General features: G+C 42.6%; 1 protein-coding gene across 1 annotated transcript in view; it reads right to left on the reverse strand.

Annotated features, from left to right (window-relative positions):
- Positions 1 to 21,024, reverse strand: part of PIP4K2A (phosphatidylinositol-5-phosphate 4-kinase type 2 alpha) — a 185,441-nt gene that overhangs the window by 14,429 nt on the left and 149,988 nt on the right. The window contains exons 4-6 of the mRNA XM_089693753.1: positions 9,554 to 9,706; positions 4,826 to 4,972; positions 201 to 239 (exon numbers count right to left, since the gene is read on the reverse strand). Of these exons, the coding sequence (XP_089549879.1) occupies positions 201 to 239; positions 4,826 to 4,972; positions 9,554 to 9,706 (339 nt within the window). The remainder of the gene's footprint in view (positions 1 to 200; positions 240 to 4,825; positions 4,973 to 9,553; positions 9,707 to 21,024) is intronic.

Here is a 21,024-nt window from a genome sequence, read left to right on the forward strand (position 1 = left end):
GCTTATTGGAAAATGTTTCGATTAGAGCAATGATTGATGTATTCTGACGGAGGTGAAGTCCCGCTGTCAGAATACAATGACACTGCGGGAGGATTCCTCCATTCACCTCAAGTGTGTAGATGGTGAAATAAATTCAGTTTTTCCTTATCACAAACATACACCTATGTACAGTCATGGCCAAAGACAAATAAATGACTTGCCTTTTCTTTGTCACTTGCTTCTCTTGCCACAGTGGAGCCCTAGGAAAAATATTTGAATTAAAAAAATGTATAAAACAAATAAATGAAACGTGCAACATATTATATAAGGTTAAAGCAGAACTAGACTGTATCTGAACACCACAAACAAAAAGTGCTATTTAATTCATTTTTAATATTTAAAGCAAACTCCCCCATCCATCCATGTCTCCATGTTTATTTTTCTGAAAATTCACTTACAAAAACACCCCTAGCAGTGACCATCTTGAGTAAGGGCAGATTCATGTAACATTTTCTTCCTGGAATCCATCCACCTTAGGCTTAGGCATGCAAGCAGGAGGATGTGCTTAGCTGAGAAAACCCCTCCTGAAGACTCCTTGGATGTATAACATAATTTACCTAGGCCTGGTAAACCAGGAAGTAACTAAAGAAATGTAAAAAAACCCATTTAAAACAAGTAAATATGATATATTTTCCTATCCATTAACTATTGTTAGCAGCATAAGGATTCAAAACAGTCAATGTTGATTGAGAGAGTTCCACTTTAAGAGCAGCTAGTTGTTTTTTTTTCCTAAAGGGAAAGTTTTTTTGTGATGTTTTATTTTTTCATATTTAGGAGAAAGATCAGCTTATCATAAATAAATGTACACTTAACTTGTGTGTATTGTTTATCTAACATCTTCTGATTGCCTTTTAAGTGGATCTTAACACAGAGAGGTGGGAGTCCCTGATAATGTGTCCATGGTAATTGGTTGTCACAGCAGTCACATGATTGGGAGCCTGTCCCTCCAGCTCCAGAATGTAAAGGGTGACAACTCGGATCAATGTGCCGGGAGTGTTCTGTGCTCTCAACAACGGAGCCCCAGGATCCCATAAATGTGTCAGGCTGGTGTTTAGGCCCACCTGCCATGCTGCCACATATATGCATTACACCAATAGGAACAGGTTAATATCTCTCGAACTGTCCAAATTCAACATACCAATATAATTATTTATGGTTTCTATTGATGTAACAAAAAAAGTATGTATATGGCGTTTGTGTCTATTGCCCCTGGCTCAGTAAGGGTGCTCATCATGCATGGAGGAAATCCACCATTTCACAGTCCTCCCCAAAACTGCTGCATCCATCAATAATACATTTCTAGGTATAGGGAAGAACTCTTCAATTTCTGTAATAATCTGCACAGAGGGACTTCCCATTCAAAAGTATAATGATGTGCAGCAACCATTTGGACCAGATTCAGTCCTATCTCCAGGTAGGATACTCCTGGCTTGATAAGGGAATTATACAGGTCTGATATTTGGCCAAAACACAACTGGAAATTAAATAATACATAGATAATAAATAAATGCATATAAATAATAAATAGATTAAGTAAATTGCATTCTATTCCGCTGGTGACATCTTTGCATTAAAGGGCTATTTTATATTTTTGAATTGGAAGTCTCTCTGTGTAGGTTGTTCGTGGAAAATGAGAGGCAGATCTGTTGCAGATCGGAGTAGTGAAGCTTGGTCTGCCTGTGAATGGACAGCTGTACATTGTAATATGACTTCAGAAAATGATTTTTCAAGGAAGGTCCTGAAGGTTCAACCAAATGCATTTTATGGATTGAGAGATTATGCACATTCCTGTCAATTTATAGAATTCAGTCTCAGACTGGAAATGGGGCAAATTCCAGGCTTGAAGGCACAACGAGTTCTGGTTGAAGAGAAAACTCTTGATTCCTCTTCTGCTATTAAGGAACACATCAGTCTCCAATCACTTACATTTTTAGTAGCGGTCTGCAAATAAAATGCATAACAGGACGACAAATGGTGGTAAACCATGAATAAAGTGAATGAAAATACCAGAAATGTAACCTTTAAAGCAGTCCCGTCTTTTACAGGATGTACAAGTGTTTTTTGCTTTGTTTTCAGGCATTTTTTCATTAGGATTATGATTCTGCCATTAACACACTGGCACCTGTACTACGGGAACAACATTCACTCCCTATACTGTATTTGAGAAGCAGTATTGTCATCCCAGAACAGGCATCTTCAAAACATGGTCACATGCGAACGGCTACAAGAGTTGTGCGGCTCGCAGCAACCCCAGCTGGCTAGCAGTGTATCTAATACAAAGACCAGTGCATCCACATTACTGGCACTCCTGGATATAAGGAGGGATTCTGCTGGGCACTTTAGGATTTAAGGGGGAACTCTGCTATGCATTTCTGAACGCAAGGGGATACTCCGATTGGCACTCCTGGATGTAGGGGGTTATTCTACTAGGCACTCCCAGACGTAAGAAGGAATTCTGCTGAGCACTTCAGGATGTAAGAAAGTAACTCTGGGCACTCCTGAATGCAAAGGGATACTTTGATGGGCACTGCTGGATGTAAGGAGATATAAGACCCACCAAGTAGATCCTATCTGTTTAGCTCTGAGGAAGAGGGAGAAAGAGGGCTTGCCCTCAAAACGTGTAAGCCAGTGTGGATCCCTGGACGGCGTTCATCCTTCCGGGTCCTACCCATCATTGTGGCTGTGGATATATTATTCCTATAAGCCATTCCAAACTTAGGTTTGTGATTACAGTTATGGTTTTATTCATCTGAAATAAACTCCCTTGGGATAATGCACTAGGCCTTCTCTTCTTGTTTTCCTACAGTGGGTTTTTGGGTATTCCCCAGGCAGTAGAAGGCAGCAAGGCCACTTGGGATGAGTCTTGAACATTTACACACATCAATTGACAGGACTCTCCGCACTGTAGATTGTACGCCCCTTGAGGGTTAGGGACTGATGTAAATGTATAATATGTATGTAAAGCGCTGCGTAAATTGACGGCGCTATATAAGTACCTGAAATAAATATATAAACATATGCGCAGGGGTTCTTGCACATTTAAGGAGGGACCTTGCTGAATGCAAGGGGATACTCTGCTGGGCACTATTGTATGTACAGGGGGGACTCATTTATTTTAATGTTATTCATTAATAAAACGGATTTGGTTTTCAGCTGCAAATATTTGTAAAATATAGGATTTGGTCCTCGTACAGAAAAGTGTGAAGACCCCTGCCCTTGAAAATGAAGAAATACAGGACACTTCTCATCTCCATACTATAGAGGGAGGTGTTCTGCAGTTCACAGAAGAGAAGTGAGAAAGCTAATAATCTTGTTAGTTTAGTGCAGTGAACAGGAAATTACAAGGACTCTGGAATTCTGGAAGGAACAAGAGGCATTACGCTGTACTTGAAGAAAATGCATGTAGATGTGGGGGTCCATTTGATTTCTTTTTTCAGAATAAGAACTGGTAAGCTGCAATATAAACGGTCTTTGTTGCTTGGTTTAGGTACAATTTTATTCCATCTAGCACAAGCACCTTTACAGGGCATCCAAGGAATGTAGGACCACCCTGTTTAGAAGCCCATATTAGTTAGAATGGTCTCCAACTCTCATCCGCAGCAATAATCCATTTAGAGATCACGTGATGGGTGTTGCAGATCAGGAGAAGCAGGTTTTCCCGAATCCTGCCCCTATATCAGCACTTGTAGTACCTCTCTGCACCTAGCTAGCTTAGCACAAGCCAACGCATGAACACACATTGAAGCCAATAAAAAGTAGGGAATTACAGTGATTTTAAAGGCTCCTTTTTATGTAAAATAAAAAAGAGGTTTATATTTACCTGCGCTGTGCAATGGTATTGCACAGAGTGGCCCCCAAACCTCTTCTTCTCAGGTCCCCTGCCGCCACTCCTCTTCTCCGTGTTCTGCAAGCAAGCCACTTGCTATGCGACTTTAGAATCACTTTAACATAAGGATGATGTTTTCAGAAAAAAGCTACATGAGAACTTCTAGATGGCACCAGCCTGGCTTAAAAATAAAGCACAGGTTCACATTAAAGTAGAACTACAGGAAAAACTTTTCTTTTTCCATTTTGGATAGAGTAAGGGAGGGTTATAACTCCTGTTAGTTTTTTTTTTTACCATCTGTGTTCCATTGCAGAAATTTCCCTTCACTTCCTATCCCATAACCAAACAGGAAGTGGGAGGAAATCCCTGTAAATTAAAAGGGAATTATTTGGGGACCCCCAGATCACCAGAACTAGTGTCTCCATTGGAAGATTTCCCCTATTACTCTTCTGGGGAGTAATTATCTCTATTACTTTTCTGGGGACAACCCAAAACGTGGGATTTTCTTTGCTTTCACATTCTATGATAATGGTAAACAGGACAAATAGAGAGAGGGAATCTCCCTAACAGGTGCACAGACATAAAAAAAAAAAAAATACACAGGTATTTCTATCCATCTCTACTCCATCCAAAACTAAAAAACGTTTTGCCTTTAGTTATACTTTAACTCTCAGTGGAGCAGAAGTCAAAGCCCTCTGTAGACTGGTGAGTTCTCAGGAACCAGGGGCCTCCAAAGTACACAAAATTTGATTGCTGGGACCACAAGGCAACTGTGATTTGACAGAATTGTCAGTTTGATCGCTTTCATCACACTTACGGATTAACTATAACTCACACAGATCAGTAAAAGAGTCATATAGATGTTGTTAATGCTACCACTGTAATTTGTTGTATGTACACCAACATTAAAGAAAAAGGCACAGAGACACTTCATTATCTCAATGATGTAAATGTTGCTACCTTCAAGTCGTATTTCCTATACACAGATAGACGGTGACTAAAGACGTTCCTTGTGACAATCATGTATGTCTCTACTCCATCTACATTTAACCGGTACATGCCCAGGAACTGAGGGAGGAGCGTGTTCCCATGGCACTCCACAATGAACTGTAAAGAAAGAAAACACAAAATAAAATGCATAATTTATCAAATAACATTGCTTGGTGACTGAATTACAAGCTGGGAAAACATTATGAAAAAATGGTACATTGCACAATAGAAAATTGCTTCATACATATATAGGAAACATGTTGAGAACCTATTGCATTATCTCCCAGTGGTTGATCATCTGGTTGATTCGACACCAATCACCTGGCACAGGAGAAATTATATTTATAAAATTCTTCTTCCTGAGGCCCCTAATATCAAGGGGAAGACCGAGACAATCCATTACACTGCCCCAGGGGCTTATGTATGAGAAGTGTGCCATCAAGAAAGGTCTTCAATGCCCTTGGACACCAATCGAAATCCTGATGGTTACTGTGGAAGATGACTGATTGCTATGGGTGACACAAATTGTTTTGAATACTTTTCATATGCCAGTCCCTTTTGTAGCTGTCCTCATATTAAAAAGAAAAAAAATCAATTAAGTCCCCATGCAGATGGGCTGTTTTGCCTACAGTTAGGTCCATATATATTTGGACACAGGCACAATTTTAGTTTTTTTTTTTTCAGGTATTTACCAAAACATATTCAAGCTATAGTTATATAATGGATATGGGCTGAAAGTTCACACTCTCAGGTTTGACGTTATGTACATCCAAATTGGAGGAAGGATTTAGGAAGTACAGCTTTTAAGAGTAGCCATCCCACCTTTTTCAAGGGACCAACAGTAATTGGACAGTTAAAGCAAAAGCTGTTTCATGGTTAGAGTATCCCCTTGCATTCAGAAATGCATAGCAGAGTTCCCCCTTAAATCCTAAAGTGCCCAGCAGAATCCCTCCTTATATCCAGGAGTGCCAGTAATGTGGATGCACTGGTCTTTGTATTAGATACACTGCTAGCCAGCTGGGGTTGCTGCGAGCTGCACAATTCCTGTAGCCGTTCGCATGTGACCTACAGACCATGTTTTGAAGATGCCTGTTCTGGGGTGACAACACTGTTTCTCAAATAAGGAGTGAATGTTGTTCCCGTAGTACAGGTGCCAGTGTGTTAATGGCAGGTATTGTTTCCTTTTATTTTTGAATATTTATTTATTTTACACACTTTTTTTTCTCTCTCTCCCATTCAAAGAGAAAACACAGGGGCGGGCTTTAAAGTGACTAATCACTGTGATAGCCAATCAGAGGCTATCACAGCAATCAGGTGACCTGGAATCAGGCGCTCACGGTGAGAATCTGGTCTCTATACTGAGAGAGCGCCGTGCGACGCACTCCCATCACAAGGGGAGATACGCAAATATGTGGCCCCAAGACAAAGCCTAGAGCAGTGAGGCCACATATTTGTCTGAGGTCGGCATCAAGCGGTTAAAGGGCAGCATAGACAATATTATCCATCTTCTGTAAAGAATAAGTTTACATGAACTTTAATGGCATTTCAGCCTTAGTCTGTAGGGTTCAATATTGAGTTGGCCCACCCTTTGCAGCTATAAAAGCTTCAACTCTTCTGGGAAGGCCGTCCACAAGGTTTAGGAGTGTGTCTATGGGAATGTTTGCCCATTCTTCCAAAAGTGCATTTGTGAGGTCAGGCACCGAGGTCAGGCAAGAAGGCCTGGCTCGCATTCTCTGCTCTAATTCATCCCAAAGGTGTTCTATTGGGTTTAGTTCAGGATTCTGTGCAGGCCAGTCAAGTTCCTCCACCCCAAACTCTCTCATCCATGTCTTTATGGACCTTGTTTTGTGCACTGGTGCGCAGTCATGTTGGAACAGGAAGGGCCATCCCCTCAAAGTTGGGAGCATGAAATTGTCCAAAATGTCTTAGTTCCAGTGAAGGTAACTCTTAAGGTTTTCGCATACCAAGGAGCCAAGCCCAACCCCTGAAAAACAACCCCACACCATAATCCCCCCTCCACCAAACTTTACACTTGGCACATTGCAGTCAGGTAAGTACCATTCTCCTGGCAAATGCCAAAACCAGACATATCCATCGGATTGCCAGATAGAGAAGCATGATTTATCACTCCAGAAAAAACATCTCCACTGCTCTAGAGTCCAGTGGCAGTGTGCTTTACACCACTGCATCCGACGTTTTGAATTGCACTTGGTGATGTAAGGCTAGGATGCAGCTGCTCGGCCATGGAAACCCATTCATGAAGCTCTCTACGCACTGTTGTTGTGCTAATCTGAAGACCACATGAAGTTTGGAGGTCTTTAGCTATTGACTCTGCAGACAGTTGGCGACTTCTGCGCTTCAGCATGTACTGACCCCTCTCTGTCATTTTATGTGAACTACCACTTTGTGGCTGAGTTGCTGTTGCTCCCACTTTGTTATAATACCACTAACAGTTGAGTGTGGAATATTTAGTAGCAAGGAAATTTCAAGGATGGACTTTTTGCACAGGTGGCAGCCTATCACGGTACCACACTTGAATTCACTGAGCTCTTGAGAGCGACCAATTCTTTCATAAATGTTTGTAGAAGCAGTCTGCATGCCTAGGTGCTTGATTTTAGACACCTGTGGCCATGGAGGTAATTGAAACACCTAAATTCAATGATTTGGAGGGCTGGCCAAATACTTTTGGCAATATAGTGTATATTAAATTTCTGTTCTTGGGTTTGGATTCCCTTGAAAGCCTTCCAAATTTAACTATACGGGTCCAAAAGGCAAATCCAAAACACCCCAGTCACAAAGAGGTTAAACAATGTGTATCTGGGACAACTCAGCACACATAAAACATGTGTTGTTAAAACTTTAACATGATCATTGGCGAGTTGTTATGCACTGGCCTATTTTATCTTATAGCGGAAGGCAGCAGATGAGTCCACAGATGATAGAATCAGCACACTTTCCCTCTTAAATGCGCTCAGCAGGGGCTCTGAGAGCTTATTAAGAGCCTCCAAGTTTCCACAGCACAGACCAGCACACAACAAGCTTAGCTGGTTTCAATCTAGAGTTTGGTTTAATGTGTATTATTTATAACTCAAGAGAGCTTTATCCGAGTCCATTTAACAAATGGCTACATCTGAGTCAGCAGTGCTTCCTGGTAATCTCAAAATGCAAGTAACAATAGCTATATGAATGTGCTGAAAGTTGTAGGCCTAGAACACAAGTGAATGTTCATATGAAATCTCAAAACCAACTACCAATCCCCAAAGTCAAGCAAAATTCTCTAAAAATTCTACTTCCCCAAAAGGTCAAGTTTGGGAAAAGGTGACAGTTCCTTACATATCCCACTTTTCAAGGCAGTCCCACCCATCAGCTATGCTCCTTTGATGCCTCCCAACACTGCCAGAGTCATTGTTAAACACCGACTCCAGGCAACTAAAAATGTATTCCTTGCATGAGCCTGCACTGCAAGGGTTAATTTGTTTAGGCCTAGGGCAGAGGTCTCCAAACTTTCTAAACTGAGGGCCAGTATATAGTCCTTCAGACTGTTGGGGAGGGGGGCCAGGCTGAGGCCAGTGGAAGTATGATATGTCCTAGTGTCAGTGGGAGTAGTGAATGCCTCATCGTTGGTGTCAGTGGTGGGAATAGTGCCCCATTGGTGGTGTCATTAGGAGAAATTTTGCTCCTTCATTGATGTTAGTGGGAAGAATAGTTCCCCATTGGTGGTGTCATTGGGAAGACTTATGCCCCATCGTTGGCGTCATTAGGAAGACTTATGCCCCATCGTTGGTGTCATTGGGAAGAATTGCACACCATTGTTCATGTCATTGGGAAGAATTGCGCCCCATTGTTTGTGTCATTGAGAAGAATTGTGCCTGTAGATTGGTGTTAGGGGGAGGACATATTGCTGAACTGTTGGGCACGAATCACCTATTGTTTCTGGGAAGAAGCACTTGCACTTATTATTTGCACTAAGTACATTTTTCACACTATGGTTTTTTTTGCCGAGTTGTAGGTTTTACCTGTATAGAAACAGCAGCCTATTATTTTGTTTTATTAAGTTTAATTCATTTTTAATGTACAGCGCTGAGCAAACTATTGGCGCTATAAAAATCCTGTATAATAATAATATAATAATTTTTGGGTGTGAATTGTTGATTAGAGTGTCCTGAGCAATATCACATATTGTATTGTTGTTTATGGTTTCTGATCATGCGCAGTCTTTCGTATCTGATTTTTCTTGTATGAAAACAGTACACTTTCAGCGAAAATCATTGGTTCTGTTCACGTACAAGAACAAGTTTGGAGTTTGCCCCTTTGGAAATTTTCGCTTGGAAAGTAAATCAGATGTCGAGAGTTGGGTACATACTATACGAAAATCGAACAATTGTTCCTCAAATAGAAATTTTCTTCCGATTTTCCCATGGTGTGTACCCCCCACCTCTTGCACACTATGTACAAACAGAACAAAAAAGTGGGGGTGCCTGGAGTTGAGATTTCCAATAAAACACACAACTCTGGAATCACTTGTTCCAGCGTCTTCTCTTTTCTAAGAGGATCTGTCATTTTTACAGTGAACATGACATAAAGGGGGCTATCAGGGGTGGGCAGACAATGCTTTAGGGTATTTTTTCAAGTTCTACTCCCGTCCAGGTTGCACTGTGAGCTAATACACTCAGATAGGGGAGGAGGGCCAGCCTTTACCTGGTGGTACTTCTTCAGGATGTTGTGCATCTCTGCCACATCTTCACTTGTAATAGTTTTGATGATATACCTCTTGTCGCAGGAAGTATGGAAGCGTGCACCACTGCGTGCTTGGGAGTCATTGGCTAGAGGAGCACATCTTGTCAGGGAGTTCTGAAAATGAGACAAACACAGGATATAGTAAGTGAAAAGAAATTTTCTGACTCATCCTATTGGAAGAGAGTTTTACTGATATACTATATACCATATAGTCTGTAGATCACAAAATGATGCAATGTATTCAAAAAAAGCTTCTCTTTTTAGTGGCTGCTTGGGTTTCCTCCAGGTACTCCAGTTTCCTCCCACACTCCATACACATGCTGGTAGGTTATTTGGCTTCTGTCTAAAATTGGCCCTAGTATAGGTATGTATGAATGTGAGTTAGGGACTTAGATTGTACACCCCTTGAGAGTAGGTCTCCATGCACACTGGACGCGCTGGTAACGTTAGCTGTGTAAAGTCACGGTAAAAAAAAACAAAAAAAAACAAAAAAAAACGCTGGTTTGCCTGGTTACAGTGCTGGTTTTCAGCGTTCGAGCGTTTTTACAGCTAAAAAACTCCTCTAGAAACCCACTAGTTCTGGGTTATTTCCAGTCAAAAAACATCCCTGCCAAAAAACATTGATTACAGTCTGCGTGTGCAGACACATAGGAGAACATGCTGGGGGGTTTACTGGCTGTAGAAAAAAAATGTCAAATCCAAAAACAGCCGCTGTAAAAACGTACCGTGTGAGGACTTAGGGACTGATGTAAATGTACAATATATATGTAAAGAGCTGCGTAAATTGACGGCGCTATATAAGTACGTGGTATACATAAAATACATTCAAAAAAAGACTCCTGGTCTCTTCTTTTCACAGCGGAGTAAAAAAAAAAAAAACCAAAAAAAAAACCAAAAAAAAAAAAAAAACTTCTCCTTTCATGCTAGTAGGAAGAAGGCTGGTCCTATACCAATGTACAGGGCTGCAGTTCTTCATTGTCATTTTCCTAACTGAGTCTATGTACCTGGATTGAAACTGCTAGCAGAACAGGGGTACAGCCTGCCTACTCTACTGCTGGGCATAGATATAGCAAATCTATGGGAAGTGGATGGGGGCATCCTCCCCACTGTGCTTTTCTGACAGTCAACTGGCTGCAGTGCTGGGCAAACGAAAATTTGCCAACAGTTTGATTCGAGAGAAGTTGATCATTTTGATCCATTTATTATTATTATACAGTATTTATAAAGCGCCAATAGTTTGCTCAGCGCTGTACATTACAAAGGGGGACAGAACATGTGACAGAATACCAATACAATGCAAAACATGAGGGGATTGAGGGCCCTGCTCTTTCGAGCTTACATTTATGACCAGTTTTAGTTCTAGATGTAGTGACTGTATTCTGCAAAGTGTCTCCTTCGGCCTCCCTGTCGCTAGCCTTGGCTATGACTCCTGTTATTGTGGTATTAGGTCTAGCCTGTTGATGAATGTGGATGGGATGGGTGAAATGTATATGGACTCCTGTTGTTGGGGATTCTTGACAAACGCTGCTTTTGATATTCAAACACAAAAGTATGCATGTGAATTGTATACATAGCGTTTTCCAAGAAAAAGCTGCATTTTAGCTGCAGTTCCCACGCACCAATATTACATGCTGCATCCAAATAAACGCAGTGTGTTCTGCTCAATGAAGGCAGAACTTTACCCTTAACGACTGGATACAAAATAATGTTCTTTAGCAGGGAACATTCATTCTACATGAATTATGTGACCAAAATCAGTGCGTGCTGTAAATTGCCTCCAGCATTGCTCCGGTTTCTCCTTGCTGGAGGCTGCCATTTTGCTGAAGACCATGAACAGCAGTAAATCATACAGTGGAATTAAACTCATCCAATTAACAGCTTCAAAAAACATTACATTCCTGGAATGCCGGGATTGTTGTCACATGTGCTTGTGTCCTCAACCAAACTATCAAAGTGAGACTTGCCATGCGACTTTGGGGTCCAAGGTCACATGGCAACTCATACCCCATGTTTCCCAATCAGTACCATTCAAATCTGTGTGATTTCAAGTCGCAGCAACTTGAATGTAGTTCCTGCATTACTTTGATGCGACTTTAGTCCAGTGAATGTAAAGTCGCACCACAAGTCGCACTGGAAATCATGCAACTTTGGAGACGCATTAAATGTGAATAGAGTCTAAAAGGACAGGAAGGATTCTACTATAAAGGCTGTCAGCAGATTGGCCTCTACAAATTCTGCAGTGCCTAAAAATGTAGAGCATCTGAACATGTGCAGAGCAGGGTGAGATTGTGTATTGCTGGATAGACCAGCGGTCACTAAATGGCGGACCGCAGTCCAAGAACGACCCAAGCAGCTCTCCCTTCTGGACCGCCAACCCGCCAGACTGTAATGACAGATCCACTGCTCAGCAGCGCGGTCATCACAGCAACCAATGACATCACCTGTATATACCCCTTGCAGCTCACTGTTTCTCCGGCCCCCGCTCCCTGCCTGTATACAAGTGCGTAGCTGATCCTTCAGGAAGGAACCCGGCACAGCTCCTGTCTGACCTCAAAGTAGGGTATAGTCTTACGGGGCACTCTGATGGGCACATTTAATATTAAGGGCTACTCTGTGGCCCTTAACATAAAATGTGCCCATCAGAGTGGCCCGTAACATAAAATGTGGTCCTTAACATAAAATGTACCCATCATTTTATGTTACGGGCCACTCTGATGGGCACATTTTATGTTACGGGCCACTCTGATGGGCACATTTTATGTTAAGGGCCACTCTGATGGGCACATTTTATGTTAAGGGCCACTCTGATGGGCACAGGTTATGTTAAGGGCCACATGCTGTGGAAAGGAGCACTCTGATGGGGAAATATGATGGAAAGGGGTACTTTGAGTGTAAGGGGGCACTCTGACGGGAATACCTGATGTGAAGGGGCACTATGATGGGGACAACTAATGTGATGGGAATACATGATGTAAAGTTGCACTCTGATGACAACACCTAATGTAAGGGGGGCACACTGATGGACACACCCTATTCAGACCTTGGCAGAAGAAAATTTTAGTGACCAGACCGCCTTAAATTTTGATTCAGTACCCCTGGTATAGACACTTATTTTTAATGTTTTACATAACTACACCTGCAAAAGGGGCCAGCCTGCGGTGGTTTAATTTTCTGACTAAAGTTCCACTTTAAATTAATTTCTACCACAGAATCTAAAGACTACCTGGCACCTGTACATGGAAGCAAATGTTTGAAGATGTGCAGCTCATCAAAACTCAGATTTCTTGTACACTAAAGGGGTCTTTGAATGTATTTGCCTTAGAGCGTTGCGGAACTCCAAGCTAATCTCAACTCTGTGCCTGGCTCTAAATAGTTGACCTCTGCAGGCCCCCATACACACAGTATATTAGAAACTGGGTACATGACTTGACACAATCAATATCTCCTGATGAGGCTCTTGAGGCAATGTGCTCTAAACTTAGCCCAGAAATTTGGACTTATCTAATGTCTACGCCACTGTCCAGAAAGATCTTAGATAAGCTCTTCTACAGCTCTCCATCCGAGGCCTCACTATCCCCTAACAAACACTTGTTACCTTCTATTTTATAGCAGCTAAATAGACTTCTGTATCCTCAGAAGTTGGAAGAAACCGATGGTGGGCTTACAAGAAGTTAAAACATGCATGGATTGTTATTGAGAAACTTTCTAGTATCCTCACCAATTTGCAGCCATAAGGTCTCAGACTGGGAACCCTGGCTTGGATTTGGGCTTCCAACCCTAAATCTATGTAGCCTCAGTTACCTAGAATTGCCTATTGTTATGGGCCCTTAGGGGTCGATAGACCTTTTTTTCGGTTTCCTTTTTCCTAATATCCTTTCCTATAATCATCCCTTTCCGTCATAGGCCACTACTATCTATATTTAAGTTTGCATACAGGTCCTGTAATGTGGGTCACCTTTTCAAGTGTACAGAAGGTTTTGCATTATGCTCCAGCTAATCACACTAGTCTCTCAGAACCCTGGATGTTGTACCATTCCTTAGAATACTGTTTGTTCCCGACAGCTTGGTATACCTCCTGTGTGAGAAACACTACTGCTCTGCATCTTCTTCAAAATACGACAAAAAAATACTGCAATAGAAAATTTTAGTAACTTCAGAAGGGTAAAAATATTAAAATTGGTGACTTCTTGTCCAACAATTTCACAAAGAACACTGCAGTCACTTATGTTTGGCCTAAAGTTGGCCATAGATTAAATCGAATCTCGGACTGTTTTGCAGAGACCATTTGATCCATATATGGGCAGGCTGGTTGTACTGAAGTTGACCCACTGACCAATCAGCTTGTCAGATTTTTTGCATGCAATTATATAGCATTGCTATAGCCACCGGAAGTGATCATTGTGTTCTGCTGGCAGGGAAGGCTCCCTGCCAGCAGAACACAATAACACAGCAAGAGTGATTCCTCCATCAACATTAACTGTGTTGATGGAGGAATTGAGCGATTTTCTTTCCTTCCACCCATGGTGGAAGGAAAGAAAACTGCATCATCTATGGCCAGATTAAGATTGCAGCAACCACAGAGCAATAATCATGCACATGTCCTATTTTCATAGAGATAAAGTTGCTTTGATACACATTTTCTGTAAAATGGTATTAGCTGTTCCATCATTAAACTAGCGTTTTTGTATTTACTGCTGTTTTATAATCAGTTTTATGCATTTAAACTAAACTCTTCAAGCATGAGTGTTCAAAAAAAAAAAAAAAAAAAAAGCAGCATTTGAGGTTGTGCAGATAATAAATATAACACTTTTAAATGCCTTTATATTTAGCTCTATCCAAGTAAGATGCATTGTGTGTACTTAACATATGTTCTACTTATACAGCTGTATCAGTGAGTCTATAAATATTCATACACCATTAAGTGCAATACAATCAGCCTTCTGTGCTCTGCCAATGTAAGGTCTGCAATGACAGACGGACAGGTTAGCAGCCAGGTCTGGCTGGCCTGTTTCTACCCTTAGATGTCCACCAGGTGGCAGGTGAGCACCTTTTTGGACTTGGTAAGAGATGAAAGGAACCTTGTCTACAGCATTGCCAGCAGGCATAAAAACAGACAGGTCATGGGGGCTCGGAGTAAAATAAATACATATAAAATGCCTTTATGATTCCAGCTTGGAGTGTACAAGGCACAGGGGATAAATCTAAAACTAGAAACACTTGTGCTGATTTGGCATTAAAGGAGAACTACAGTGGAAAGTCACCATTAAACCTTGATATTAGTCTATTAGGCAGTCCAGTAATTTGGTGGCGTGGTGGGAAAATGGAATCGAAACATTCTACAATATAATAATAAAAAAAAGAAAAAAAAAGATACAACATTCCTAATCAGTAGAGATTTATATATCACCATTATAACCACTGCATCCTCCTGTCCCCTTCCTCCAGCTTAGATTATATTTTCCCTCGCACTAACTTTTTAAAGCGTCACCGCAGGGTCAATAAGTGCACCTTAAAAAAAAAACAAAAAAACAAAAAAAACCACAAAAACCATCTATACATACCTTTCGTGTGGGTTGTCTCTTTCAACTCTGATACTTTTCTGCTCCTGGCCGCTGCAAGTATTCAGCACTTTAGGTAGTGTCCAATGCCTACTCCACACTATGGCTCCTCTTTTTGACTTTTTTTTTTTTTTGCTTTTTTTTTAAAGCGGTAATAAAGTCTGCTTTATGACTTGTACCTACAGGTAAGTCTAGAACAGTGTTTTTCAACTCCAGTCCTCATGGACCCCCAACAGGTCATGTTTTCAGGATTTCCCTCAGATGAAACAGCTGTGGTAATTACTAAGGCAGTGAAACTGATCAAATCACCTGTGCAAAATAATGGAAATCCTGAAAACATGACCTGTTGGGGGTCCATGAGGACTGGAGTTGAGAAACACTTGTCTAGAATAAGGCTGACCTGCGAGTACTGAGAATTTCTCCTAAACATCTACCGTTAAAGAGATATTGACATTTGTAGAGGCCGGTGCTGTCACTGGCGCATGTGCACTGCGCTCTGAATGGATGGAATACCAGAGTATGGTGTCCATTGAGAGCACTTGGGCACTTGCATGGGAGTGACATCATCACAACCCAGCCATTCAAATGGCTGGAGCCCACAAACCAAGACAGGAAGGACTGGGGGAAGATGGAAGCAGCAACAGTGCACCACTGGAGGCCTTCATTTTAAGGTAAGCCTGTCATTTATTTATTTCAGGTACTTATATAGCGCCATCAATTTACGCAGCACTTTACATATATATATTGTACATTCACATCAGCCCCTAACCCTCAAGGGGCGTACAATCTAAGGTCCCTAACTCACATTCATACATACACATACTAGGGCCAATTTAGACAGGATCCAATTAACCTACCAGCATGTCTTTGGAGTGTGGGAAGAAACCGGAGTACCCGGAAGAAACTTACGCAGGCACAGGGAGAACATGCAAACTCCAGGCAGGAGGTGCTGTGGATGGGATTCGAACCAACGACCCTAGTACTGCCAGGCGGAAGTGATAACCATTTAGCCACTGTGCTGCCCAATAATGTCATGATGTACTAGTATGTGGTACACGGAGAACAATCAGAAAACAAATTTACAGCTTTAATTCTGTGGACACTAGTTATAGATCCAAGACAACCTGAGACTGTCCATATGGCTTGTATATTTTTTTACCTAGTTTGATGCTGTCACAGCAAGCTACAGAATATATTCGATTTAGTCTTCTTCTGTAACAGCAGCAATGTTGAGACAGTCTGGTTCTATCCTGAAAACAGCAGCTTAAAGACATATTGCACTTTTTGCAAAAAAATTAATAACTTCAACCATAGACCTCATGTCCACTAGAACGTTTAATTTACTGCCAGCAAAAATACTCTAAATGCGGCAAAAACACGTATAAATGCAGTACCGCGTTTAGAGCTCGGACGTTTATTCATTCCATTGGCAAGAGTACCTGCCAATGAAATGAATAAATGCCCAAGTGCTAAACACGGTTAGTGCTTAGTAGCATTTACTTGCGTTTTTGCCGTGTTTGGCTTTTTTGGGCCAAAATGCTCCTCTCCTGAATGCTATTCTACATTCAGGAGAAGGTCATTTAACTGTCCCAAAACTGCTGCTAAACTCTGATAAAAGCCTATGTGTGCATGGACACATAGGTGTTTATTGAGTTGAGTTCAGAGGCTTTGGCAAAAACACGCCAAAAGCTTCTGAACTCACGCTTAAGAGCAGCAGTGTGCTTGAGACCATATTCCAAAAAGAGAAATAAAAAAATGGGATTTATGACATTTTTGCATTTGAGCCTACAAAGCAATGCAAGCGCAAGCAGCGGATGGCTGGGGCAATGTAAAGGCTCCTCCAGCCCCATGTTCGTATAGGGGTATGGACCTTCTGCTATGAAAATGAAGGTAGTAAATTATGGACAACAAGTGTGGTGGTGTCAAAAGGGCTTCATTAGATGCGAGTCTAGGGCACATGCGTCAAACACAAGGCCTGTGGGCCAAATCTGGAACTCCAGGCCATTTCATGTGGCCCTCACACCTCTCCTGTAGCTGCAGCACCCCCCCCCCCCCCCCATTGTAAAGCGGTGCACAAACTGTTGGCACTATATAAATCCTGTATAATACTAAATGTATAATAATCTCCGCCCCCCCCCCCCCACCTTGTCTCAGCAGTCAGCAGTAGAGAGGACTACAGAACTCCTCCTACAGATCCCCCAACTCTCTGTGCCACTGCGGCACCCCCTCGTTTCCACCTCCGCTGGTCCTCAGCATTTAGCAGACTCCGGCAGCTGACTCCAGCCCTTCTCTGATTCTCCACCCCCAGTTTCTTTGCAGAAGCAGCACAAAGGTAAGAGGGTGCACTGTGATGAAAGAGGGTGGGGGGCTCTTGACATCTGATGCAAGGGGGGTGGGGTGCTCTGGACATCTAGTCTTAGAAGATACAACCGGCCCTTTGGGGGCATCCATAAGGCTGATGCGGCCCCACGATGAAATTGAGTTTGACACCACTGGTCTAGGGTAACAATGTTTAAAGCCCTGGGTATACAGACTTTTTACTCCTAAAACTCTACTCCACAGAAGCAATGATTTTCAACATTTTGCACTGGCAAGGGCTAACCAGCCTTAAACAGATGTATGACAGCTGGATGATTAACTCTAAACTGTATCCGAGCCAAAATCGAAAGCAGATTTCAATAGACCGTTATAGAGACACTGTCGCTAGATCATTTATTTTAACAATAATCTTCCCATAGGATTATACACTCACCAACCACTTTATTAGGTACACCTATCGAATTGCTTGGTAACACAAATTGCTAATCAGCCAATCACATGACAGCAACTTAATGCATTTAGGCATGTAGAGGTGGTGAAGATGACTTGCTGAAGTTCAAACTGAACATCAGAATGGGGAAGAAAGGTGATTTAAGTGACTTTGAAAGTGGAATGGTTGTTGGTGCCAGGTGGGCTGGTCTGAGTATTCCAAAATCTGCTGATCTACTGGTATTTTCACACACAACCATCTCTAGGGTTTACAGAGAATGGTCCGAACAAGAGAAAATATCCAGTGAGCGGCAGTTTTGTGCACGAAAATGCCTAGTTGATGTCAGAGTAGAATGGGCAGACTGGTTCGAGATGATAGAAAGGCAACAGTAATGCATGTCAATATGGACCAAAATCTCTGAGGAATGTTTCCAACACCTTGTTGAATCTATGCCACAAAGAATTAAGGCAGTTCTGAAGGCAAAAGGGTGTCCAACCCGGTACTAGCAAGGTGTACCTAATAAAGTAGCTGGTGAGTGTGGATAGCTTGTGCTTGTGTAAATTGTGAGTGAGCAGCAGTTGTGTGGACAAAAATGCCTTGTTGACGTCAGAGGTTAGTGGAGACTAGGCAGACTTGTTGGAGATGATAGAAAGGCAACAGTAACTCAAATAACCACTCATTACAACCGAATACCATCTCTGAAGGCACAACATGTCAAACCTTGGAGCAGATGGGATACAGAAGCAGAAGACTACACCGGGTGTCACTCCTGTCAGCTGAGAACAGGAAACAGAGGCTACAGTTCGCACAGGCTCACCAATATTGGACAAAAGTTTGAAAAAGTGTTGCCTGGTCTGATGAGTCTCGATTTCAGCTGCAACAGTCAGATAGTAGGGTCAGAATTTGGCGTAAACAACATGAAAGCATGGATCCATCCTGCCTTGTATGAATAGTTCAGGCTGGTGGTGTAATGGTGTGGGGCACACTTTGGGCCCCTTAGTACCCATTGAGCATCATTTAAACGCCATGGCCTACCTGAGTAATGTTGCTGACCACGTCCATCCCTTTATAACTACAGTGTACCCATCTTCTGATGGCTATTTCCAGAAGGATAATACATCATGTCACAAAGCTCAAATCATCTCAAACTGGTTTCTTGAACATGACAATGAGTTCACCGTACTCCAATGGTCTCAACAGTCACCAGATCTCAATCCAATCGAGCACCTTTGGGATGTGTTGGAATGGGAGATTCACATAATGGATGTGCAAATCTGCAGCAACTGCATGATACCATCATGTCAATATGGACTAAATTCTCTGGAGGAATGTTTCCAACACCTTGTTGAATCTATGCCATGAAGAATTAAAGCAGCTCCGAAGGCAAAGGGGGGTCCAACCCAGTACTAGCAATGTGTACCTAATAAAGTGGTCGGTGAGTGTATCTGCATTTAATATACTTTATGCATGTTATTTACCCATAAAAGTCTCCCCTGGAGTAGATATCCAAAAGCCCTGAGACTGCTGCTGAGCGCTGCCATATAAGATGTGATGTCAGCAACCCCAGCTGTCACTCAAATGTTCTATAGCAGGAGTCTCCAACCTTTTAAACAAAGGGCCAGTTTATTGTGCTTCAGACTTTGTGGTTGGGTGGGCAGAGTGGCCAGTGGGAATAGACAAAAAAAACATAGTGCCTGTAGTCAGTCGGAGGAATAGTGCCCCACCATTGGTATTAATGTGAGGAATAGTGCCCCACCGTTGGTATCGGCGGGAGGAATAGTGCCCCACCGTTGGTATCGGCGGGAGGAATAGTGCCCCACCGTTGGTATCGGCGGGAGGAATAGTGCCCCACCGTTGGTATCGGCGGGAGGAATAGTGCCCCACCGTTGGTATCGGCGGGAGGAATAGTGCCCCACCGTTGGCATCGGCGGGAGGAATAGTGCCCCACCGTTGGCATCGGCGGGAGGAATAGTGCCCCATCGTTGGCATCGGCGGGAGGAATAGTGCCCCATCGTTGGCATCGGCGGGAGGAATAGTGCCCCACCGTTGGCATCGGCGGGAGGAATAGTGCCCCACCGTTGGCATCGGCGGGAGGAATAGTGCCCCACCGTTGGCATCGGCGGGAGGAATAGTGCCCCACCGTTGGTATCGGCGGGAGGAATAGTGCCCCATCGTTGGTATCGGCGGGAGGAATAGTGCCCCATCGTTGGTATCGGCGGGAGGAATAGTGCCCCATCGTTGGTATCGGTGGGAGGAATAGTGCCCCATCGTTGGTATCGGTGGGAGGAATAGTGCCTAATTGTTTATATAATTGTGAGGAATTATGCCCATTTGCTGTTGTCAGTGGAAGGAATAGTGTCCCATCATTTGTGTCAGTGGAAGAAAAAAATGCCCCATTGTTGGTCTTAGCAAGGGGAATTGTTCCCCAGTGCTAGTGTCATAGGAAGTTATCAGCGGGAGAAATAGTGACCCAAGAGCCAGATGAAGGCAAGCAAAAGGCCGCATTCAGCCCACAATTTGGAGACCACTGCACCCTTAGCTCCTCCCCCAGCAGACTCAGAATGGTCACTAAAGTGACACTCTATCCACTCGCTCCTCCCAATCTACTACATAAAAAGGTTATGTAAGGAGCTGAGAGGAGGGTCCAAGGAGCTGCGCCAGCACAGACAGCAATTGGACACTGACAGAAAAGAAGGGGCTATGACCTGCAAGGAGGGAGGGAGCGGTTCTAGGGAATTAACTAGTCAATTTTTCTAGCAAATTCAAAGGTGTATTGCAAATATAAAAAAATATTATGAAAAGGAAAACACTGCAATTTTTTAAGCTGATGACAGAGTCATGATATGCTTGGCTCCGTCTACTATCCTAATAATTTGTGATCAAGTGATGAAATGTAAATAGCCCCTCTGTTTTAAGAAAGTAATTTTTCACATTATCACACGGTGCACACATTTCATCAGTTTAAGTGGAATTAGTTCCTTCCTGGCGGCCATACGCATATATGCGGCCTTTCGTCAGGCGGACCTTAATGCAGAGAGGCCACATATATGCGCACCTAAAAAAGCCAGAACTGTGCTGATAGCGTGCACTGTGCGTGCTTCTGGCACAGTTACCAGTGGCTAACG

This window comes from Staurois parvus, unplaced genomic scaffold, assembly GCF_062004578.1.
Source record: "Staurois parvus isolate SC_StPar_1 unplaced genomic scaffold, SC_StPar_1.0 ptg000636l, whole genome shotgun sequence".
NCBI classification, from domain to species: domain Eukaryota; kingdom Metazoa; phylum Chordata; class Amphibia; order Anura; family Ranidae; genus Staurois; species Staurois parvus.